The following is a 25444-nucleotide window of genomic DNA, read 5'->3' on the forward strand; positions in this document are numbered from 1 at the left end:
TGCATCTTCGCTCGTTTAACATATACAGCTTTCACTCGTTTTCAGGAACACATCAAGGTGGGGGACTCGATGACTTTTGCTATTAATCTTTACACTTTTCTTTCTAATATTAACACACCTTTCTGTTTTTGTATACACTCTGCTATTTGTAAATGAACCATTCTTCTATCTCGCACTCTGCCTACAAATTATTTCTCAAATTGGACGTTCTGTATATTTCGCGCAATCGCTGTCATTGCAAACTAGAGTATCTCGGGTTGGAGTATGTGTATGTATACGCGCACGTGAGCTGCTGTGAACGAGTCAACCTAAGATACACGTAATATACACGTAAGATGGACGCGCGCGGGTGCGTGTGTACTTTACAAAAAACTTTACAAAAAACTTTACAAAAAACTTTACAAAAAACTTTACAAAGAACTTTACAAAAAACTTTACAAAAAACACTACAGTGGGCAGCTGAGCCCACAATTGTCCTCAAACTTCAGCAGAAAAAAGTTTTCCCGTAAATTCGCACCAAACTCAGGGGAATAATCAACACACACAAACAATTCTCGACTCGTTGCAAGCTTGACGGCAATCCGTCGAGAATTGTTTGTGGAGATAGAATGCATTGCAGGATGTATAAGGTTGTAGATTGTGTTGAGCCAACATGCATCCAAACATACAATTCATTCACTCTAGTCGTCCGTTTTCTGCTACAGCCACACACTATTGGTCACACACTATTGGCCACACCCCATTTGGCAGCACCCATTTGGTTTTTTGTTATGAAGCATTTGGTAGCGTATACAATTGCACACGCCCTTCTGTTCCCCTCACTTCCTCGCGGGTTTTGCAACCACAATGTATATGGCATAACACAATTTACTTGTTAGTCTCCAACCACAAGGCGTGGCGAGAGGGCTACTTGGTGAAGTATAAATATCCACAAACAAAACCCTTGTGACCTCAAACCTTTTTTTGCCCTTTTCTTCTTCTTCTTTTCCTTTTTCTTTTTCTTTTCCTTCTTCTTTCGCCAGAAGTAAACCCACAACCAAAGTCTCACTACGTTTTAAACAAGTCAGACTTTACCTGTTAGTTTACTTAATCAAATTCTAAAATGAAAATTTTTAAGAAGCTTTTTAACACCGCCTCCAAGTCAAAGGAGGCAGAACCAGCCGAACGCAATGTTCGGTATCCAATTCCAGGGGAGACATCAGGCTCACCAGTATCGGTTCCTTCACCGGCTACAGGGTCGGAAACCTTCTACGAGGTAGATTTAGGCGCTGAAGACGTGGAGGAAAAGAAGCTGGTGAGGAGACAATTCCCCCTGTTTAGACCATTTGGATGGTTTAAAGAGAGGAGAGAGGAGAAGGAGTTAGCTGAAAGGGTTCTTTTGGCTAAGGGGATGGTTGCCGGCATTTGTGCGTTGCATCCCAACAGAAAGAAGAAGAAGAAGATGAATAACAACAACAACAACAACAACAACAACAACAACCTCAACAACAACCTCAACAACAACAACAACAACAACAACAACAACAACAACAACAACAACAACAACAACAACAACAACAACAACAACAACAACAACAACAACAACAACAACAACCTCAACAACAACAACAACAACAACAACCTCAACAACAGCTGCAAACCTTTCACATACGGAAAGTTTGTAGCAAACGTAGAGTCATACTGTCCTCGACTGTGTCAGGAAATCAGAGCTTCAATGGGCTTCTCGGATTCCGAATACGTACAGTCCATTTCTCAAGGACTCACAAAACTTGAGAATGGAAATTACAAATCGGGTGATAGGAAGTTTATTGTACACCGGGTCACAAAGAGAGAATTTGAAAATGTGATCAGGTGGCTCCCTGAAATACTTGGCGAGGACGAGTATGAGTCGCTACTTATACCTGTCCTTCAATTAGTCGAGATGCAGTTAAAGACGAAAACCAAATACTTCGTTGTAACACGCAATCTCGACTATAGGACAGAGTTTTTATTGGAATACAAGTTTTCCCGGAATGGCAAGGAATCTGCTATATCACGTCGCCATCCCAACAATTTCAGGCTCACAGAAACTCGGAAGTTCCCAGAAAATGAGGCTTGGGATTGGTGGGATAATTATCGCTTTTTAGAAGACGTATCTTTTCTAGCTGCCAAAGAAAGATACGGCTTCAAGTTTGTAATATGTGCTGCATATGCAGATGATGGGGACCATAGAGTTTGGTATTATATTGATGATTGGTTTAAAGACAGTCCAAGCGGGGTCTCTCGATTAGGTCAGAGTAGGCGCAAATTGTCTGAGAAGTATGCTCTTTGGATTTACAATCTTTTCAATTTTCATTTGAACCTGGTGGAAGGTCCATTGAAGATGAAGGACTTTGATCGCATATATCAACGTCCTAGAAAAGAAAAATCCTTTATTCAGAGAAAGTTGGCCGAAATGTTTTGCTGCGATCTGAGACCCTCAAGCTCTGAATCAATCTGAAGGAGTCGAGCTCTTTCTTAGCCCATCTTCTACCCATTCATCTTCAACCTAATCACTGGTGCTAATTGCAGACAAAAAATGAAAAGCAAACCCGTGTGGCTGATATTCCTACTGCTATTCCTGCTATTCCTGCTATTCCTACTGCTATTTCTATTGCTATTCCTACTGCTATTTCTACTGCTATTTCTACTGCTATTTCTACTGCTATTTCTACTGCTATTTCTACTGCTTTTTCTGATGTTACCTCTGTTGCTGCTTCACGGATGACTATATCACAAACCCAACCATGATCCCAAAGCAGGGGGAGCCCACTGACCTCTGCTACCGTTTCCCATAGCCTACCACAACATTGCACTAGTGTATCTGCTGACTCACACATTTATTCTGAACTTGGCAGATCCTGCGACAAAATGGCGCCTTTGTCGTATGATCTTGTACGGGGAACGAAAAATGTCGAGGACGCATATGCACTAGGAGTATCAACAAGGCACAGCGGGATCATATAATCACAGGTTGAGTTGTATAAGTCACCGTGCAAGTTGTTTCAGATGGTGCAGAAGTAGAGCTTGCGGAATCTACTTTCGTTTTCGGGATTTGTTTATGTTACATTAAATCATTGTTTGCTCGTGAAGTAATAGTATTACTACCACTACTACTACTACTACCACCACCACCACTACTACTACTACCACCACCACCACTACTACTACTACTATTACCACCACTACCACCACTACTACTACTACCACCACCACTACTACTACTACTACCACCACTACCACCACTACCACCACTACCACCACCACCATTACTACGACCGCTATCACCACTAATATTTATCATATTTATTATACTTAACATATTTATCATAGTGTGTGCTATCCAGTGTCGACCAAACTTAAACCATGCCATTCAAATTTGTCAAGGATGTTTCTGGTGTTACTTCTGGTGTTACTTCTGGTGTTACTTCTGGTGTTACTTCTGGTGTTACTTCTGGTGTTACTTCTGGTGCTACTTCTGGTGTTACTTCTGGTGTTATTTCTGGTGTTATTTCTGGTGGTGTTGCTGATGCTGTTGCTGATGCTGTTCCTGCTATTGCTGTTTCTACTATTGATGTTGCTGCTCCATGGCCGACTATATCACAAACCCAGCCATGATCCCAAAGAAGGGGAGCTCGCCAAAAAGTGTGCCCGTGTTCATACACCACAAAGGGCCCTGCTACTACTTATTTTATCCGTCACTGGCACGCACACACTTTTGGTATCTCCCATTGCACCTGCATCTTCGCTCGTTTAACATATACAGCTTTCACTCGTTTTCAGGAACACATCAAGGTGGGGGACTCGATGACTTTTGCTATTAATCTTTACACTTTTCTTTCTAATATTAACACACCTTTCTGTTTTTGTATACACTCTGCTATTTGTAATTGAACCATTCTTCTATCTCGCACTCTGCCTACAAATTATTTCTCAAATTGGACGTTCTGTATATTTCGCGCAATCGCTGTCATTGCAAACTAGAGTATCTCGGGTTGGAGTATGTGTATGTATACGCGCACGTGAGCTGCTGTGAACGAGTCAACCTAAGATACACGTAATATACACGTAAGATGGACGCGCGCGGGTGCGTGTGTACTTTACAAAAAACTTTACAAAAAACTTTACAAAGAACTTTACAAAAAACTTTACAAAAAACACTACAGTGGGCAGCTGAGCCCACAATTGTCCTCAAACTTCAGCAGAAAAAAGTTTTCCCGTAAATTCGCACCAAACTCAGGGGAATAATCAACACACACAAACAATTCTCGACTCGTTGCAAGCTTGACGGCAATCCGTCGAGAATTGTTTGTGGAGATAGAATGCATTGCAGGATGTATAAGGTTGTAGATTGTGTTGAGCCAACATGCATCCAAACATACAATTCATTCACTCTAGTCGTCCGTTTTCTGCTACAGCCACACACTATTGGTCACACACTATTGGCCACACCCCATTTGGCAGCACCCATTTGGTTTTTTGTTATGAAGCATTTGGTAGCGTATACAATTGCACACGCCCTTCTGTTCCCCTCACTTCCTCGCGGGTTTTGCAACCACAATGTATATGGCATAACACAATTTACTTGTTAGTCTCCAACCACAAGGCGTGGCGAGAGGGCTACTTGGTGAAGTATAAATATCCACAAACAAAACCCTTGTGACCTCAAACCTTTTTTTGCCCTTTTCTTCTTCTTCTTTTCCTTTTTCTTTTTCTTTTCCTTCTTCTTTCGCCAGAAGTAAACCCACAACCAAAGTCTCACTACGTTTTAAACAAGTCAGACTTTACCTGTTAGTTTACTTAATCAAATTCTAAAATGAAAATTTTTAAGAAGCTTTTTAACACCGCCTCCAAGTCAAAGGAGGCAGAACCAGCCGAACGCAATGTTCGGTATCCAATTCCAGGGGAGACATCAGGCTCACCAGTATCGGTTCCTTCACCGGCTACAGGGTCGGAAACCTTCTACGAGGTAGATTTAGGCGCTGAAGACGTGGAGGAAAAGAAGCTGGTGAGGAGACAATTCCCCCTGTTTAGACCATTTGGATGGTTTAAAGAGAGGAGAGAGGAGAAGGAGTTAGCTGAAAGGGTTCTTTTGGCTAAGGGGATGGTTGCCGGCATTCGTGCGTTGCATCCCAACAGAAAGAAGAAGAAGAAGATGAATAACAACAACAACAACAACAACAACAACAACAACCTCAACAACAACAACAACAACAACAACAACAACAACAACAACAACAACAACAACAACAACAACAACAACAACAACAACAACAACAACAACAACAACAACAACAACAACAACAACAACAACCTCAACAACAACAACAACAACCTCAACAACCTCAACAACAACAACAACAACAACAACAACAGCTGCAAACCTTTCACATACGGAAAGTTTGTAGCAAACGTAGAGTCATACTGTCCTCGACTGTGTCAGGAAATCAGAGCTTCAATGGGCTTCTCGGATTCCGAATACGTACAGTCCATTTCTCAAGGACTCACAAAACTTGAGAATGGAAATTACAAATCGGGTGATAGGAAGTTTATTGTACACCGGGTCACAAAGAGAGAATTTGAAAATGTGATCAGGTGGCTCCCTGAAATACTTGGCGAGGACGAGTATGAGTCGCTACTTATACCTGTCCTTCAATTAGTCGAGATGCAGTTAAAGACGAAAACCAAATACTTCGTTGTAACACGCAATCTCGACTATAGGACAGAGTTTTTATTGGAATACAAGTTTTCCCGGAATGGCAAGGAATCTGCTATATCACGTCGCCATCCCAACAATTTCAGGCTCACAGAAACTCGGAAGTTCCCAGAAAATGAGGCTTGGGATTGGTGGGATAATTATCGCTTTTTAGAAGACGTATCTTTTCTAGCTGCCAAAGAAAGATACGGCTTCAAGTTTGTAATATGTGCTGCATATGCAGATGATGGGGACCATAGAGTTTGGTATTATATTGATGATTGGTTTAAAGACAGTCCAAGCGGGGTCTCTCGATTAGGTCAGAGTAGGCGCAAATTGTCTGAGAAGTATGCTCTTTGGATTTACAATCTTTTCAATTTTCATTTGAACCTGGTGGAAGGTCCATTGAAGATGAAGGACTTTGATCGCATATATCAACGTCCTAGAAAAGAAAAATCCTTTATTCAGAGAAAGTTGGCCGAAATGTTTTGCTGCGATCTGAGACCCTCAAGCTCTGAATCAATCTGAAGGAGTCGAGCTCTTTCTTAGCCCATCTTCTACCCATTCATCTTCAACCTAATCACTGGTGCTAATTGCAGACAAAAAATGAAAAGCAAACCCGTGTGGCTGATATTCCTACTGCTATTCCTGCTATTCCTGCTATTCCTACTGCTATTTCTATTGCTATTCCTACTGCTATTTCTACTGCTATTTCTACTGCTATTTCTACTGCTATTTCTACTGCTATTTCTACTGCTATTTCTACTGATATCCCTACTGCTATTCCTGCTGCTTTTTCTGATGTTACCTCTGTTGCTGCTTCACGGATGACTATATCACAAACCCAACCATGATCCCAAAGCAGGGGGAGCCCACTGACCTCTGCTACCGTTTCCCATAGCCTACCACAACATTGCACTAGTGTATCTGCTGACTCACACATTTATTCTGAACTTGGCAGATCCTGCGACAAAATGGCGCCTTTGTCGTATGATCTTGTACGGGGAACGAAAAATGTCGAGGACGCATATGCACTAGGAGTATCAACAAGGCACAGCGGGATCATATAATCACAGGTTGAGTTGTATAAGTCACCGTGCAAGTTGTTTCAGATGGTGCAGAAGTAGAGCTTGCGGAATCTACTTTCGTTTTCGGGATTTGTTTATGTTACATTAAATCATTGTTTGCTCGTGAAGTAATAGTATTACTACCACTACTACTACTACTACCACCACCACCACTACTACTACTACCACCACCACTACCACCACTACCACCACTACCACCACCACCATTACTACGACCGCTATCACCACTAATATTTATCATATTTATTATACTTAACATATTTATCATAGTGTGTGCTATCCAGTGTCGACCAAACTTAAACCATGCCATTCAAATTTGTCAAGGATGTTTCTGGTGTTACTTCTGGTGTTACTTCTGGTGTTACTTCTGGTGTTACTTCTGGTGCTACTTCTGGTGTTATTTCTGGTGTTATTTCTGGTGGTGTTGCTGATGCTGTTGCTGATGCTGTTCCTGCTATTGCTGTTTCTACTATTGATGTTGCTGCTCCATGGCCGACTATATCACAAACCCAGCCATGATCCCAAAGAAGGGGAGCTCGCCAAAAAGTGTGCCCGTGTTCATACACCACAAAGGGCCCTGCTACTACTTATTTTATCCGTCACTGGCACGCACACACTTTTGGTATCTCCCATTGCACCTGCATCTTCGCTCGTTTAACATATACAGCTTTCACTCGTTTTCAGGAACACATCAAGGTGGGGGACTCGATGACTTTTGCTATTAATCTTTACACTTTTCTTTCTAATATTAACACACCTTTCTGTTTTTGTATACACTCTGCTATTTGTAAATGAACCATTCTTCTATCTCGCACTCTGCCTACAAATTATTTCTCAAATTGGACGTTCTGTATATTTCGCGCAATCGCTGTCATTGCAAACTAGAGTATCTCGGGTTGGAGTATGTGTATGTATACGCGCACGTGAGCTGCTGTGAACGAGTCAACCTAAGATACACGTAATATACACGTAAGATGGACGCGCGCGGGTGCGTGTGTACTTTACAAAAAACTTTACAAAAAACTTTACAAAGAACTTTACAAAAAACTTTACAAAAAACACTACAGTGGGCAGCTGAGCCCACAATTGTCCTCAAACTTCAGCAGAAAAAAGTTTTCCCGTAAATTCGCACCAAACTCAGGGGAATAATCAACACACACAAACAATTCTCGACTCGTTGCAAGCTTGACGGCAATCCGTCGAGAATTGTTTGTGGAGATAGAATGCATTGCAGGATGTATAAGGTTGTAGATTGTATTGAGCCAACATGCATCCAAACACACAATTCATCCACTCTAGTCGTCCGTTTTCTGCTACAGCCACACACTATTGGTCACACACTATTGGCCACACCCCATTTGGCAGCACCCATTTGGTTTTTTGTTATGAAGCATTTGGTAGCGTATACAATTGCACACGCCCTTCTGTTCCCCTCACTTCCTCGCGGGTTTTGCAACCACAATGTATATGGCATAACACAATTTACTTGTTAGTCTCCAACCACAAGGCGTGGCGAGAGGGCTACTTGGTGAAGTATAAATATCCACAAACAAAACCCTTGTGACCTCAAACCTTTTTTTGCCCTTTTCTTCTTCTTCTTTTCCTTTTTCTTTTTCTTTTCCTTCTTCTTTCGCCAGAAGTAAACCCACAACCAAAGTCTCACTACGTTTTAAACAAGTCAGACTTTACCTGTTAGTTTACTTAATCAAATTCTAAAATGAAAATTTTTAAGAAGCTTTTTAACACCGCCTCCAAGTCAAAGGAGGCAGAACCAGCCGAACGCAATGTTCGGTATCCAATTCCAGGGGAGACATCAGGCTCACCAGTATCGGTTCCTTCACCGGCTACAGGGTCGGAAACCTTCTACGAGGTAGATTTAGGCGCTGAAGACGTGGAGGAAAAGAAGCTGGTGAGGAGACAATTCCCCCTGTTTAGACCATTTGGATGGTTTAAAGAGAGGAGAGAGGAGAAGGAGTTAGCTGAAAGGGTTCTTTTGGCTAAGGGGATGGTTGCCGGCATTCGTGCGTTGCATCCCAACAGAAAGAAGAAGAAGAAGATGAATAACAACAACAACAACAACAACAACAACAACAACCTCAACAACAACCTCAACAACAACCTCAACAACAACAACAACCTCAACAACAACCTCAACAACAACCTCAACAACAACAACAACAACAACAACAACAACAACAACAACAACAACAACAACAACAACAACAACAACAACAACAACAACAACCTCAACAACAACAACAACAACAACAACAACAACAACAACAACAACAACCTCAACAACCTCAACAACAACAACAACCTCAACAACAACAACAACAACCTCAACAACAACAACAACAACAACAACCTCAACAACAACAACAACAACAACAACAACAACAACAACAACAACAACAACAACAACAACAACAACAGCTGCAAACCTTTCACATACGGAAAGTTTGTAGCAAACGTAGAGTCATACTGTCCTCGACTGTGTCAGGAAATCAGAGCTTCAATGGGCTTCTCGGATTCCGAATACGTACAGTCCATTTCTCAAGGACTCACAAAACTTGAGAATGGAAATTACAAATCGGGTGATAGGAAGTTTATTGTACACCGGGTCACAAAGAGAGAATTTGAAAATGTGATCAGGTGGCTCCCTGAAATACTTGGCGAGGACGAGTATGAGTCGCTACTTATACCTGTCCTTCAATTAGTCGAGATGCAGTTAAAGACGAAAACCAAATACTTCGTTGTAACACGCAATCTCGACTATAGGACAGAGTTTTTATTGGAATACAAGTTTTCCCGGAATGGCAAGGAATCTGCTATATCACGTCGCCATCCCAACAATTTCAGGCTCACAGAAACTCGGAAGTTCCCAGAAAATGAGGCTTGGGATTGGTGGGATAATTATCGCTTTTTAGAAGACGTATCTTTTCTAGCTGCCAAAGAAAGATACGGCTTCAAGTTTGTAATATGTGCTGCATATGCAGATGATGGGGACCATAGAGTTTGGTATTATATTGATGATTGGTTTAAAGACAGTCCAAGCGGGGTCTCTCGATTAGGTCAGAGTAGGCGCAAATTGTCTGAGAAGTATGCTCTTTGGATTTACAATCTTTTCAATTTTCATTTGAACCTGGTGGAAGGTCCATTGAAGATGAAGGACTTTGATCGCATATATCAACGTCCTAGAAAAGAAAAATCCTTTATTCAGAGAAAGTTGGCCGAAATGTTTTGCTGCGATCTGAGACCCTCAAGCTCTGAATCAATCTGAAGGAGTCGAGCTCTTTCTTAGCCCATCTTCTACCCATTCATCTTCAACCTAATCACTGGTGCTAATTGCAGACAAAAAATGAAAAGCAAACCCGTGTGGCTGATATTCCTACTGCTATTCCTGCTATTCCTGCTATTCCTACTGCTATTTCTATTGCTATTCCTACTGCTATTTCTACTGCTATTTCTACTGCTATTTCTACTGCTATTTCTACTGCTATTTCTACTGCTATTTCTACTGATATCCCTACTGCTATTCCTGCTGCTTTTTCTGATGTTACCTCTGTTGCTGCTTCACGGATGACTATATCACAAACCCAACCATGATCCCAAAGCAGGGGGAGCCCACTGACCTCTGCTACCGTTTCCCATAGCCTACCACAACATTGCACTAGTGTATCTGCTGACTCACACATTTATTCTGAACTTGGCAGATCCTGCGACAAAATGGCGCCTTTGTCGTATGATCTTGTACGGGGAACGAAAAATGTCGAGGACGCATATGCACTAGGAGTATCAACAAGGCACAGCGGGATCATATAATCACAGGTTGAGTTGTATAAGTCACCGTGCAAGTTGTTTCAGATGGTGCAGAAGTAGAGCTTGCGGAATCTACTTTCGTTTTCGGGATTTGTTTATGTTACATTAAATCATTGTTTGCTCGTGAAGTAATAGTATTACTACCACTACTACTACTACTACCACCACCACCACTACTACTACTACCACCACCACCACTACTACTACTACTATTACCACCACTACCACCACTACTACTACTACCACCACCACTACTACTACTACTACCACCACTACCACCACTACCACCACTACCACCACTACCACCACTACCACCACCACCATTACTACGACCGCTATCACCACTAATATTTATCATATTTATTATACTTAACATATTTATCATAGTGTGTGCTATCCAGTGTCGACCAAACTTAAACCATGCCATTCAAATTTGTCAAGGATGTTTCTGGTGTTACTTCTGGTGTTACTTCTGGTGTTACTTCTGGTGTTACTTCTGGTGTTACTTCTGGTGCTACTTCTGGTGTTACTTCTGGTGTTATTTCTGGTGGTGTTGCTGATGCTGTTGCTGATGCTGTTCCTGCTATTGCTGTTTCTACTATTGATGTTGCTGCTCCATGGCCGACTATATCACAAACCCAGCCATGATCCCAAAGAAGGGGAGCTCGCCAAAAAGTGTGCCCGTGTTCATACACCACAAAGGGCCCTGCTACTACTTATTTTATCCGTCACTGGCACGCACACACTTTTGGTATCTCCCATTGCACCTGCATCTTCGCTCGTTTAACATATACAGCTTTCACTCGTTTTCAGGAACACATCAAGGTGGGGGACTCGATGACTTTTGCTATTAATCTTTACACTTTTCTTTCTAATATTAACACACCTTTCTGTTTTTGTATACACTCTGCTATTTGTAAATGAACCATTCTTCTATCTCGCACTCTGCCTACAAATTATTTCTCAAATTGGACGTTCTGTATATTTCGCGCAATCGCTGTCATTGCAAACTAGAGTATCTCGGGTTGGAGTATGTGTATGTATACGCGCACGTGAGCTGCTGTGAACGAGTCAACCTAAGATACACGTAATATACACGTAAGATGGACGCGCGCGGGTGCGTGTGTACTTTACAAAAAACTTTACAAAAAACTTTACAAAGAACTTTACAAAAAACTTTACAAAAAACACTACAGTGGGCAGCTGAGCCCACAATTGTCCTCAAACTTCAGCAGAAAAAAGTTTTCCCGTAAATTCGCACCAAACTCAGGGGAATAATCAACACACACAAACAATTCTCGACTCGTTGCAAGCTTGACGGCAATCCGTCGAGAATTGTTTGTGGAGATAGAATGCATTGCAGGATGTATAAGGTTGTAGATTGTGTTGAGCCAACATGCATCCAAACATACAATTCATTCACTCTAGTCGTCCGTTTTCTGCTACAGCCACACACTATTGGTCACACACTATTGGCCACACCCCATTTGGCAGCACCCATTTGGTTTTTTGTTATGAAGCATTTGGTAGCGTATACAATTGCACACGCCCTTCTGTTCCCCTCACTTCCTCGCGGGTTTTGCAACCACAATGTATATGGCATAACACAATTTACTTGTTAGTCTCCAACCACAAGGCGTGGCGAGAGGGCTACTTGGTGAAGTATAAATATCCACAAACAAAACCCTTGTGACCTCAAACCTTTTTTTGCCCTTTTCTTCTTCTTCTTTTCCTTTTTCTTTTTCTTTTCCTTCTTCTTTCGCCAGAAGTAAACCCACAACCAAAGTCTCACTACGTTTTAAACAAGTCAGACTTTACCTGTTAGTTTACTTAATCAAATTCTAAAATGAAAATTTTTAAGAAGCTTTTTAACACCGCCTCCAAGTCAAAGGAGGCAGAACCAGCCGAACGCAATGTTCGGTATCCAATTCCAGGGGAGACATCAGGCTCACCAGTATCGGTTCCTTCACCGGCTACAGGGTCGGAAACCTTCTACGAGGTAGATTTAGGCGCTGAAGACGTGGAGGAAAAGAAGCTGGTGAGGAGACAATTCCCCCTGTTTAGACCATTTGGATGGTTTAAAGAGAGGAGAGAGGAGAAGGAGTTAGCTGAAAGGGTTCTTTTGGCTAAGGGGATGGTTGCCGGCATTCGTGCGTTGCATCCCAACAGAAAGAAGAAGAAGAAGATGAATAACAACAACAACAACAACAACAACAACAACAACCTCAACAACAACCTCAACAACAACAACAACAACAACAACAACAACAACAACAACAACAACAACAACAACAACAACAACAACAACAACAACAACAACAACAACAACAACAACAACAACAACAACAACAACAACAACAACAACAACAACAACAACAACAACAACAACAACAACAACAACAACAACAACAACAACAACAACAACAACAACAACAACAACAACAACAACAACAACAACAACAACAACAACAACAACAACAACAACAACAACAACAACAACAACAACAACAACAACAACAACAACAACAACAACAACAACAACAACAGCTGCAAACCTTTCACATACGGAAAGTTTGTAGCAAACGTAGAGTCATACTGTCCTCGACTGTGTCAGGAAATCAGAGCTTCAATGGGCTTCTCGGATTCCGAATACGTACAGTCCATTTCTCAAGGACTCACAAAACTTGAGAATGGAAATTACAAATCGGGTGATAGGAAGTTTATTGTACACCGGGTCACAAAGAGAGAATTTGAAAATGTGATCAGGTGGCTCCCTGAAATACTTGGCGAGGACGAGTATGAGTCGCTACTTATACCTGTCCTTCAATTAGTCGAGATGCAGTTAAAGACGAAAACCAAATACTTCGTTGTAACACGCAATCTCGACTATAGGACAGAGTTTTTATTGGAATACAAGTTTTCCCGGAATGGCAAGGAATCTGCTATATCACGTCGCCATCCCAACAATTTCAGGCTCACAGAAACTCGGAAGTTCCCAGAAAATGAGGCTTGGGATTGGTGGGATAATTATCGCTTTTTAGAAGACGTATCTTTTCTAGCTGCCAAAGAAAGATACGGCTTCAAGTTTGTAATATGTGCTGCATATGCAGATGATGGGGACCATAGAGTTTGGTATTATATTGATGATTGGTTTAAAGACAGTCCAAGCGGGGTCTCTCGATTAGGTCAGAGTAGGCGCAAATTGTCTGAGAAGTATGCTCTTTGGATTTACAATCTTTTCAATTTTCATTTGAACCTGGTGGAAGGTCCATTGAAGATGAAGGACTTTGATCGCATATATCAACGTCCTAGAAAAGAAAAATCCTTTATTCAGAGAAAGTTGGCCGAAATGTTTTGCTGCGATCTGAGACCCTCAAGCTCTGAATCAATCTGAAGGAGTCGAGCTCTTTCTTAGCCCATCTTCTACCCATTCATCTTCAACCTAATCACTGGTGCTAATTGCAGACAAAAAATGAAAAGCAAACCCGTGTGGCTGATATTCCTACTGCTATTCCTGCTATTCCTGCTATTCCTACTGCTATTTCTATTGCTATTTCTACTGCTATTTCTACTGCTATTTCTACTGCTATTTCTACTGCTATTTCTACTGCTATTTCTACTGCTATTTCTACTGATATCCCTACTGCTATTCCTGCTGCTTTTTCTGATGTTACCTCTGTTGCTGCTTCACGGATGACTATATCACAAACCCAACCATGATCCCAAAGCAGGGGGAGCCCACTGACCTCTGCTACCGTTTCCCATAGCCTACCACAACATTGCACTAGTGTATCTGCTGACTCACACATTTATTCTGAACTTGGCAGATCCTGCGACAAAATGGCGCCTTTGTCGTATGATCTTGTACGGGGAACGAAAAATGTCGAGGACGCATATGCACTAGGAGTATCAACAAGGCACAGCGGGATCATATAATCACAGGTTGAGTTGTATAAGTCACCGTGCAAGTTGTTTCAGATGGTGCAGAAGTAGAGCTTGCGGAATCTACTTTCGTTTTCGGGATTTGTTTATGTTACATTAAATCATTGTTTGCTCGTGAAGTAATAGTATTACTACCACTACTACTACTACTATTACCACCACTACCACCACTACTACTACTACCACCACCACTACCACCACTACCACCACTACCACCACTACCACCACTACCACCACTACCACCACTACCACCACTACCACCACCACCATTACTACGACCGCTATCACCACTAATATTTATCATATTTATTATACTTAACATATTTATCATAGTGTGTGCTATCCAGTGTCGACCAAACTTAAACCATGCCATTCAAATTTGTCAAGGATGTTTCTGGTGTTACTTCTGGTGTTACTTCTGGTGTTACTTCTGGTGTTACTTCTGGTGTTACTTCTGGTGCTACTTCTGGTGTTACTTCTGGTGTTATTTCTGGTGTTATTTCTGGTGGTGTTGCTGATGCTGTTGCTGATGCTGTTCCTGCTATTGCTGTTTCTACTATTGATGTTGCTGCTCCATGGCCGACTATATCACAAACCCAGCCATGATCCCAAAGAAGGGGAGCTCGCCAAAAAGTGTGCCCGTGTTCATACACCACAAAGGGCCCTGCTACTACTTATTTTATCCGTCACTGGCACGCACACACTTTTGGTATCTCCCATTGCACCTGCATCTTCGCTCGTTTAACATATACAGCTTTCACTCGTTTTCAGGAACACATCAAGGTGGGGGACTCGATGACTTTTGCTATTAATCTTTACACTTTTCTTTCTAATATTAACACACCTTTCTGTTTTTGTATACACTCTGCTATTTGTAAATGAACCATTCTTCTATCTCGCACTCTGCCTACAAATTATTTCTCAAATTGGACGTTCTGTATATTTCGCGCAATCGCTGTCATTGCAAACTAGAGTATCTCGGGTTGGAGTATGTGTATGTATACGCGCACGTGAGCTGCTGTGAACGAGTCAACCTAAGATACACGTAATATACACGTAAGATGGACGCGCGCGGGTGCGTGTGTACTTTACAAAAAACTTTACAAAAAACTTTACAAAGAACTTTACAAAAAACTTTACAAAAAACACTACAGTGGGCAGCTGAGCCCACAATTGTCCTCAAACTTCAGCAGAAAAAAGTTTTCCCGTAAATTCGCACCAAACTCAGGGGAATAATCAACACACACAAACAATTCTCGACTCGTTGCAAGCTTGACGGCAATCCGTCGAGAATTGTTTGTGGAGATAGAATGCATTGCAGGATGTATAAGGTTGTAGATTGTATTGAGCCAACATGCATCCAAACACACAATTCATCCACTCTAGTCGTCCGTTTTCTGCTACAGCCACACACTATTGGTCACACACTATTGGCCACACCCCATTTGGCAGCACCCATTTGGTTTTTTGTTATGAAGCATTTGGTAGCGTATACAATTGCACACGCCCTTCTGTTCCCCTCACTTCCTCGCGGGTTTTGCAACCACAATGTATATGGCATAACACAATTTACTTGTTAGTCTCCAACCACAAGGCGTGGCGAGAGGGCTACTTGGTGAAGTATAAATATCCACAAACAAAACCCTTGTGACCTCAAACCTTTTTTTGCCCTTTTCTTCTTCTTTCGCCAGAAGTAAACCCACAACCAAAGTCTCACTACGTTTTAAACAAGTCAGACTTTACCTGTTAGTTTACTTAATCAAATTCTAAAATGAAAATTTTTAAGAAGCTTTTTAACACCGCCTCCAAGTCAAAGGAGGCAGAACCAGCCGAACGCAATGTTCGGTATCCAATTCCAGGGGAGACATCAGGCTCACCAGTATCGGTTCCTTCACCGGCTACAGGGTCGGAAACCTTCTACGAGGTAGATTTAGGCGCTGAAGACGTGGAGGAAAAGAAGCTGGTGAGGAGACAATTCCCCCTGTTTAGACCATTTGGATGGTTTAAAGAGAGGAGAGAGGAGAAGGAGTTAGCTGAAAGGGTTCTTTTGGCTAAGGGGATGGTTGCCGGCATTCGTGCGTTGCATCCCAACAGAAAGAAGAAGAAGAAGATGAATAACAACAACAACAACAACAACAACAACAACAACAACAACAACAACAACAACAACAACAACAACAACAACAACAACAACAACAACCTCAACAACAACAACAACAACAACAACAACAACAACAACAACAACAACCTCAACAACAACAACAACAACAACAACAACAACAACAACAACAACAACAACAACAACAACAACAACAACAACAACAACAACAACAACAACAACAACAACAACAGCTGCAAACCTTTCACATACGGAAAGTTTGTAGCAAACGTAGAGTCATACTGTCCTCGACTGTGTCAGGAAATCAGAGCTTCAATGGGCTTCTCGGATTCCGAATACGTACAGTCCATTTCTCAAGGACTCACAAAACTTGAGAATGGAAATTACAAATCGGGTGATAGGAAGTTTATTGTACACCGGGTCACAAAGAGAGAATTTGAAAATGTGATCAGGTGGCTCCCTGAAATACTTGGCGAGGACGAGTATGAGTCGCTACTTATACCTGTCCTTCAATTAGTCGAGATGCAGTTAAAGACGAAAACCAAATACTTCGTTGTAACACGCAATCTCGACTATAGGACAGAGTTTTTATTGGAATACAAGTTTTCCCGGAATGGCAAGGAATCTGCTATATCACGTCGCCATCCCAACAATTTCAGGCTCACAGAAACTCGGAAGTTCCCAGAAAATGAGGCTTGGGATTGGTGGGATAATTATCGCTTTTTAGAAGACGTATCTTTTCTAGCTGCCAAAGAAAGATACGGCTTCAAGTTTGTAATATGTGCTGCATATGCAGATGATGGGGACCATAGAGTTTGGTATTATATTGATGATTGGTTTAAAGACAGTCCAAGCGGGGTCTCTCGATTAGGTCAGAGTAGGCGCAAATTGTCTGAGAAGTATGCTCTTTGGATTTACAATCTTTTCAATTTTCATTTGAACCTGGTGGAAGGTCCATTGAAGATGAAGGACTTTGATCGCATATATCAACGTCCTAGAAAAGAAAAATCCTTTATTCAGAGAAAGTTGGCCGAAATGTTTTGCTGCGATCTGAGACCCTCAAGCTCTGAATCAATCTGAAGGAGTCGAGCTCTTTCTTAGCCCATCTTCTACCCATTCATCTTCAACCTAATCACTGGTGCTAATTGCAGACAAAAAATGAAAAGCAAACCCGTGTGGCTGATATTCCTACTGCTATTCCTGCTATTCCTGCTATTCCTACTGCTATTTCTACTGCTATTTCTACTGCTATTTCTACTGCTATTTCTACTGCTATTTCTACTGCTATTTCTACTGCTATTTCTACTGCTATTTCTACTGCTATTTCTACTGATATCCCTACTGCTATTCCTGCTGCTTTTTCTGATGTTACCTCTGTTGCTGCTTCACGGATGACTATATCACAAACCCAACCATGATCCCAAAGCAGGGGGAGCCCACTGACCTCTGCTACCGTTTCCCATAGCCTACCACAACATTGCACTAGTGTATCTGCTGACTCACACATTTATTCTGAACTTGGCAGATCCTGCGACAAAATGGCGCCTTTGTCGTATGATCTTGTACGGGGAACGAAAAATGTCGAGGACGCATATGCACTAGGAGTATCAACAAGGCACAGCGGGATCATATAATCACAGGTTGAGTTGTATAAGTCACCGTGCAAGTTGTTTCAGATGGTGCAGAAGTAGAGCTTGCGGAATCTACTTTCGTTTTCGGGATTTGTTTATGTTACATTAAATCATTGTTTGCTCGTGAAGTAATAGTATTACTACCACTACTACTACTACTACCACCACCACCACTACTACTACTACCACCACCACCACTACTACTACTACTATTACCACCACTACCACCACTACTACTACTACCACCACCACTACTACTACTACTACCACCACTACCACCACTACCACCACTACCACCACCACCATTACTACGACCGCTATCACCACTAATATTTATCATATTTATTATACTTAACATATTTATCATAGTGTGTGCTATCCAGTGTCGACCAAACTTAAACCATGCCATTCAAATTTGTCAAGGATGTTTCTGGTGTTACTTCTGGTGTTACTTCTGGTGTTACTTCTGGTGTTACTTCTGGTGTTACTTCTGGTGCTACTTCTGGTGTTACTTCTGGTGTTATTTCTGGTGTTATTTCTGGTGGTGTTGCTGATGCTGTTGCTGATGCTGTTCCTGCTATTGCTGTTTCTACTATTGATGTTGCTGCTCCATGGCCGACTATATCACAAACCCAGCCATGATCCCAAAGAAGGGGAGCTCGCCAAAAAGTGTGCCCGTGTTCATACACCACAAAGGGCCCTGCTACTACTTATTTTATCCGTCACTGGCACGCACACACTTTTGGTATCTCCCATTGCACCTGCATCTTCGCTCGTTTAACATATACAGCTTTCACTCGTTTTCAGGAACACATCAAGGTGGGGGACTCGATGACTTTTGCTATTAATCTTTACACTTTTCTTTCTAATATTAACACACCTTTCTGTTTTTGTATACACTCTGCTATTTGTAAATGAACCATTCTTCTATCTCGCACTCTGCCTACAAATTATTTCTCAAATTGGACGTTCTGTATATTTCGCGCAATCGCTGTCATTGCAAACTAGAGTATCTCGGGTTGGAGTATGTGTATGTATACGCGCACGTGAGCTGCTGTGAACGAGTCAACCTAAGATACACGTAATATACACGTAAGATGGACGCGCGCGGGTGCGTGTGTACTTTACAAAAAACTTTACAAAAAACTTTACAAAGAACTTTACAAAAAACTTTACAAAAAACACTACAGTGGGCAGCTGAGCCCACAATTGTCCTCAAACTTCAGCAGAAAAAAGTTTTCCCGTAAATTCGCACCAAACTCAGGGGAATAATCAACACACACAAACAATTCTCGACTCGTTGCAAGCTTGACGGCAATCCGTCGAGAATTGTTTGTGGAGATAGAATGCATTGCAGGATGTATAAGGTTGTAGATTGTGTTGAGCCAACATGCATCCAAACATACAATTCATTCACTCTAGTCGTCCGTTTTCTGCTACAGCCACACACTATTGGTCACACACTATTGGCCACACCCCATTTGGCAGCACCCATTTGGTTTTTTGTTATGAAGCATTTGGTAGCGTATACAATTGCACACGCCCTTCTGTTCCCCTCACTTCCTCGCGGGTTTTGCAACCACAATGTATATGGCATAACACAATTTACTTGTTAGTCTCCAACCACAAGGCGTGGCGAGAGGGCTACTTGGTGAAGTATAAATATCCACAAACAAAACCCTTGTGACCTCAAACCTTTTTTTGCCCTTTTCTTCTTCTTCTTTTCCTTTTTCTTTTTCTTTTCCTTCTTCTTTCGCCAGAAGTAAACCCACAACCAAAGTCTCACTACGTTTTAAACAAGTCAGACTTTACCTGTTAGTTTACTTAATCAAATTCTAAAATGAAAATTTTTAAGAAGCTTTTTAACACCGCCTCCAAGTCAAAGGAGGCAGAACCAGCCGAACGCAATGTTCGGTATCCAATTCCAGGGGAGACATCAGGCTCACCAGTATCGGTTCCTTCACCGGCTACAGGGTCGGAAACCTTCTACGAGGTAGATTTAGGCGCTGAAGACGTGGAGGAAAAGAAGCTGGTGAGGAGACAATTCCCCCTGTTTAGACCATTTGGATGGTTTAAAGAGAGGAGAGAGGAGAAGGAGTTAGCTGAAAGGGTTCTTTTGGCTAAGGGGATGGTTGCCGGCATTCGTGCGTTGCATCCCAACAGAAAGAAGAAGAAGAAGATGAATAACAACAACAACAACAACAACAACAACAACAACCTCAACAACAACCTCAACAACAACAACAACAACAACAACAACAACAACAACAACAACAACAACAACAACAACAACAACAACAACAACAACAACAACAACAACAACAACAACAACAACAACAACAACAACAACAACAACAACAACAACAACAACAACAACAACAACAACAACAACAACAACAACAACAACAACAACAACAACAACAACAACAACAACCTCAACAACAACAACAACAACAACAACAACCTCAACAACAACAACAACAACAACAACAACAACAACAACAACAACAACAACAACAACAGCTGCAAACCTTTCACATACGGAAAGTTTGTAGCAAACGTAGAGTCATACTGTCCTCGACTGTGTCAGGAAATCAGAGCTTCAATGGGCTTCTCGGATTCCGAATACGTACAGTCCATTTCTCAAGGACTCACAAAACTTGAGAATGGAAATTACAAATCGGGTGATAGGAAGTTTATTGTACACCGGGTCACAAAGAGAGAATTTGAAAATGTGATCAGGTGGCTCCCTGAAATACTTGGCGAGGACGAGTATGAGTCGCTACTTATACCTGTCCTTCAATTAGTCGAGATGCAGTTAAAGACGAAAACCAAATACTTCGTTGTAACACGCAATCTCGACTATAGGACAGAGTTTTTATTGGAATACAAGTTTTCCCGGAATGGCAAGGAATCTGCTATATCACGTCGCCATCCCAACAATTTCAGGCTCACAGAAACTCGGAAGTTCCCAGAAAATGAGGCTTGGGATTGGTGGGATAATTATCGCTTTTTAGAAGACGTATCTTTTCTAGCTGCCAAAGAAAGATACGGCTTCAAGTTTGTAATATGTGCTGCATATGCAGATGATGGGGACCATAGAGTTTGGTATTATATTGATGATTGGTTTAAAGACAGTCCAAGCGGGGTCTCTCGATTAGGTCAGAGTAGGCGCAAATTGTCTGAGAAGTATGCTCTTTGGATTTACAATCTTTTCAATTTTCATTTGAACCTGGTGGAAGGTCCATTGAAGATGAAGGACTTTGATCGCATATATCAACGTCCTAGAAAAGAAAAATCCTTTATTCAGAGAAAGTTGGCCGAAATGTTTTGCTGCGATCTGAGACCCTCAAGCTCTGAATCAATCTGAAGGAGTCGAGCTCTTTCTTAGCCCATCTTCTACCCATTCATCTTCAACCTAATCACTGGTGCTAATTGCAGACAAAAAATGAAAAGCAAACCCGTGTGGCTGATATTCCTACTGCTATTCCTGCTATTCCTGCTATTCCTACTGCTATTTCTATTGCTATTCCTACTGCTATTTCTACTGCTATTTCTACTGCTATTTCTACTGCTATTTCTACTGCTATTTCTACTGCTATTTCTACTGCTATTTCTACTGATATCCCTACTGCTATTCCTGCTGCTTTTTCTGATGTTACCTCTGTTGCTGCTTCACGGATGACTATATCACAAACCCAACCATGATCCCAAAGCAGGGGGAGCCCACTGACCTCTGCTACCGTTTCCCATAGCCTACCACAACATTGCACTAGTGTATCTGCTGACTCACACATTTATTCTGAACTTGGCAGATCCTGCGACAAAATGGCGCCTTTGTCGTATGATCTTGTACGGGGAACGAAAAATGTCGAGGACGCATATGCACTAGGAGTATCAACAAGGCACAGCGGGATCATATAATCACAGGTTGAGTTGTATAAGTCACCGTGCAAGTTGTTTCAGATGGTGCAGAAGTAGAGCTTGCGGAATCTACTTTCGTTTTCGGGATTTGTTTATGTTACATTAAATCATTGTTTGCTCGTGAAGTAATAGTATTACTACCACTACTACTACTACTACCACCACCACCACTACTACTACTACCACCACCACCACTACTACTACTACTATTACCACCACTACCACCACTACTACTACTACCACCACCACTACTACTACTACTACCACCACTACCACCACTACCACCACTACCACCACCACCATTACTACGACCGCTATCACCACTAATATTTATCATATTTATTATACTTAACATATTTATCATAGTGTGTGCTATCCAGTGTCGACCAAACTTAAACCATGCCATTCAAATTTGTCAAGGATGTTTCTGGTGTTACTTCTGGTGTTACTTCTGGTGTTACTTCTGGTGTTACTTCTGGTGTTACTTCTGGTGCTACTTCTGGTGTTACTTCTGGTGTTATTTCTGGTGTTATTTCTGGTGGTGTTGCTGATGCTGTTGCTGATGCTGTTCCTGCTATTGCTGTTTCTACTATTGATGTTGCTGCTCCATGGCCGACTATATCACAAACCCAGCCATGATCCCAAAGAAGGGGAGCTCGCCAAAAAGTGTGCCCGTGTTCATACACCACAAAGGGCCCTGCTACTACTTATTTTATCCGTCACTGGCACGCACACACTTTTGGTATCTCCCATTGCACCTGCATCTTCGCTCGTTTAACATATACAGCTTTCACTCGTTTTCAGGAACACATCAAGGTGGGGGACTCGATGACTTTTGCTATTAATCTTTACACTTTTCTTTCTAATATTAACACACCTTTCTGTTTTTGTATACACTCTGCTATTTGTAAATGAACCATTCTTCTATCTCGCACTCTGCCTACAAATTATTTCTCAAATTGGACGTTCTGTATATTTCGCGCAATCGCTGTCATTGCAAACTAGAGTATCTCGGGTTGGAGTATGTGTATGTATACGCGCACGTGAGCTGCTGTGAACGAGTCAACCTAAGATACACGTAATATACACGTAAGATGGACGCGCGCGGGTGCGTGTGTACTTTACAAAAAACTTTACAAAAAACTTTACAAAGAACTTTACAAAAAACTTTACAAAAAACACTACAGTGGGCAGCTGAGCCCACAATTGTCCTCAAACTTCAGCAGAAAAAAGTTTTCCCGTAAATTCGCACCAAACTCAGGGGAATAATCAACACACACAAACAATTCTCGACTCGTTGCAAGCTTGACGGCAATCCGTCGAGAATTGTTTGTGGAGATAGAATGCATTGCAGGATGTATAAGGTTGTAGATTGTGTTGAGCCAACATGCATCCAAACATACAATTCATTCACTCTAGTCGTCCGTTTTCTGCTACAGCCACACACTATTGGTCACACACTATTGGCCACACCCCATTTGGCAGCACCCATTTGGTTTTTTGTTATGAAGCATTTGGTAGCGTATACAATTGCACACGCCCTTCTGTTCCCCTCACTTCCTCGCGGGTTTTGCAACCACAATGTATATGGCATAACACAATTTACTTGTTAGTCTCCAACCACAAGGCGTGGCGAGAGGGCTACTTGGTGAAGTATAAATATCCACAAACAAAACCCTTGTGACCTCAAACCTTTTTTTGCCCTTTTCTTCTTCTTCTTTTCCTTTTTCTTTTTCTTTTCCTTCTTCTTTCGCCAGAAGTAAACCCACAACCAAAGTCTCACTACGTTTTAAACAAGTCAGACTTTACCTGTTAGTTTACTTAATCAAATTCTAAAATGAAAATTTTTAAGAAGCTTTTTAACACCGCCTCCAAGTCAAAGGAGGCAGAACCAGCCGAACGCAATGTTCGGTATCCAATTCCAGGGGAGACATCAGGCTCACCAGTATCGGTTCCTTCACCGGCTACAGGGTCGGAAACCTTCTACGAGGTAGATTTAGGCGCTGAAGACGTGGAGGAAAAGAAGCTGGTGAGGAGACAATTCCCCCTGTTTAGACCATTTGGATGGTTTAAAGAGAGGAGAGAGGAGAAGGAGTTAGCTGAAAGGGTTCTTTTGGCTAAGGGGATGGTTGCCGGCATTCGTGCGTTGCATCCCAACAGAAAGAAGAAGAAGAAGATGAATAACAACAACAACAACAACAACAACAACAACAACAACAACAACAACAACAACAACAACAACAACAACAACAACCTCAACAACAACAACAACAACAACAACAACAACAACCTCAACAACAACAACAACAACAACAACAACAACAACAACAACAACAACAACAACAACAACAACAACAGCTGCAAACCTTTCACATACGGAAAGTTTGTAGCAAACGTAGAGTCATACTGTCCTCGACTGTGTCAGGAAATCAGAGCTTCAATGGGCTTCTCGGATTCCGAATACGTACAGTCCATTTCTCAAGGACTCACAAAACTTGAGAATGGAAATTACAAATCGGGTGATAGGAAGTTTATTGTACACCGGGTCACAAAGAGAGAATTTGAAAATGTGATCAGGTGGCTCCCTGAAATACTTGGCGAGGACGAGTATGAGTCGCTACTTATACCTGTCCTTCAATTAGTCGAGATGCAGTTAAAGACGAAAACCAAATACTTCGTTGTAACACGCAATCTCGACTATAGGACAGAGTTTTTATTGGAATACAAGTTTTCCCGGAATGGCAAGGAATCTGCTATATCACGTCGCCATCCCAACAATTTCAGGCTCACAGAAACTCGGAAGTTCCCAGAAAATGAGGCTTGGGATTGGTGGGATAATTATCGCTTTTTAGAAGACGTATCTTTTCTAGCTGCCAAAGAAAGATACGGCTTCAAGTTTGTAATATGTGCTGCATATGCAGATGATGGGGACCATAGAGTTTGGTATTATATTGATGATTGGTTTAAAGACAGTCCAAGCGGGGTCTCTCGATTAGGTCAGAGTAGGCGCAAATTGTCTGAGAAGTATGCTCTTTGGATTTACAATCTTTTCAATTTTCATTTGAACCTGGTGGAAGGTCCATTGAAGATGAAGGACTTTGATCGCATATATCAACGTCCTAGAAAAGAAAAATCCTTTATTCAGAGAAAGTTGGCCGAAATGTTTTGCTGCGATCTGAGACCCTCAAGCTCTGAATCAATCTGA

General features: G+C 41.7%; 9 protein-coding genes across 9 annotated transcripts; 8 read left to right on the forward strand and 1 right to left on the reverse strand. All coding sequences in view use genetic code 12, as the record gives it.

The window, feature by feature from the left end:
- Nucleotides 1-1102: 1102 nt before the first annotated feature.
- On the forward strand, nucleotides 1103-2479 carry PVL30_002134 (uncharacterized protein; the record flags this gene model as incomplete). The annotated part of the gene is made up of 3 exons (XM_061119288.1): nucleotides 1103-1406; nucleotides 1633-1660; nucleotides 1708-2479. 3 exons carry the CDS (start codon nucleotides 1103-1105, stop codon nucleotides 2477-2479), a joined length of 1104 nt encoding a protein of 367 aa, XP_060975271.1.
- Nucleotides 2480-3384: 905 nt separating this feature from the next.
- PVL30_002135 (uncharacterized protein) lies at nucleotides 3385-3636 on the forward strand (the record flags this gene model as incomplete). The annotated part of the gene is made up of 1 exon (XM_061119289.1): nucleotides 3385-3636. One exon carries the CDS (start codon nucleotides 3385-3387, stop codon nucleotides 3634-3636), a length of 252 nt encoding a protein of 83 aa, XP_060975272.1.
- A 1198-nt stretch (nucleotides 3637-4834) lies between these two features.
- On the forward strand, nucleotides 4835-6241 carry PVL30_002136 (uncharacterized protein; the record flags this gene model as incomplete). The annotated part of the gene is made up of 3 exons (XM_061119290.1): nucleotides 4835-5138; nucleotides 5395-5422; nucleotides 5470-6241. The coding sequence occupies 3 exons, from the start codon at nucleotides 4835-4837 to the stop codon at nucleotides 6239-6241; spliced, it is 1104 nt and encodes a 367-aa protein (XP_060975273.1).
- A 2277-nt stretch (nucleotides 6242-8518) lies between these two features.
- Nucleotides 8519-10084, forward strand: PVL30_002137 (uncharacterized protein; the record flags this gene model as incomplete). Its single annotated transcript, XM_061119291.1, has 3 exons — nucleotides 8519-8822; nucleotides 9238-9265; nucleotides 9313-10084. 3 exons carry the CDS (start codon nucleotides 8519-8521, stop codon nucleotides 10082-10084), a joined length of 1104 nt encoding a protein of 367 aa, XP_060975274.1.
- A 639-nt stretch (nucleotides 10085-10723) lies between these two features.
- Nucleotides 10724-10981, reverse strand: PVL30_002138 (uncharacterized protein; the record flags this gene model as incomplete). The annotated part of the gene is made up of 1 exon (XM_061119292.1): nucleotides 10724-10981. The coding sequence occupies one exon, from the start codon at nucleotides 10979-10981 to the stop codon at nucleotides 10724-10726; it is 258 nt and encodes an 85-aa protein (XP_060975275.1).
- A 1488-nt stretch (nucleotides 10982-12469) lies between these two features.
- On the forward strand, nucleotides 12470-14017 carry PVL30_002139 (uncharacterized protein; the record flags this gene model as incomplete). The annotated part of the gene is made up of 2 exons (XM_061119293.1): nucleotides 12470-12773; nucleotides 13203-14017. 2 exons carry the CDS (start codon nucleotides 12470-12472, stop codon nucleotides 14015-14017), a joined length of 1119 nt encoding a protein of 372 aa, XP_060975276.1.
- Nucleotides 14018-16336: 2319 nt separating this feature from the next.
- PVL30_002140 (uncharacterized protein) lies at nucleotides 16337-17764 on the forward strand (the record flags this gene model as incomplete). Its single annotated transcript, XM_061119294.1, has 2 exons — nucleotides 16337-16640; nucleotides 16950-17764. The coding sequence occupies 2 exons, from the start codon at nucleotides 16337-16339 to the stop codon at nucleotides 17762-17764; spliced, it is 1119 nt and encodes a 372-aa protein (XP_060975277.1).
- Nucleotides 17765-20155: 2391 nt separating this feature from the next.
- On the forward strand, nucleotides 20156-21685 carry PVL30_002141 (uncharacterized protein; the record flags this gene model as incomplete). The annotated part of the gene is made up of 2 exons (XM_061119295.1): nucleotides 20156-20459; nucleotides 20871-21685. The coding sequence occupies 2 exons, from the start codon at nucleotides 20156-20158 to the stop codon at nucleotides 21683-21685; spliced, it is 1119 nt and encodes a 372-aa protein (XP_060975278.1).
- Nucleotides 21686-24076: 2391 nt separating this feature from the next.
- PVL30_002142 (uncharacterized protein) lies at nucleotides 24077-25444 on the forward strand (the record flags this gene model as incomplete). Its single annotated transcript, XM_061119296.1, has 3 exons — nucleotides 24077-24380; nucleotides 24598-24625; nucleotides 24673-25444. 3 exons carry the CDS (start codon nucleotides 24077-24079, stop codon nucleotides 25442-25444), a joined length of 1104 nt encoding a protein of 367 aa, XP_060975279.1.

This window comes from Lodderomyces elongisporus, chromosome 2, assembly GCF_030384665.1.
Source record: "Lodderomyces elongisporus chromosome 2, complete sequence".
Classification (NCBI taxonomy): Eukaryota; Fungi; Ascomycota; class Pichiomycetes; order Serinales; family Debaryomycetaceae; genus Lodderomyces; species Lodderomyces elongisporus.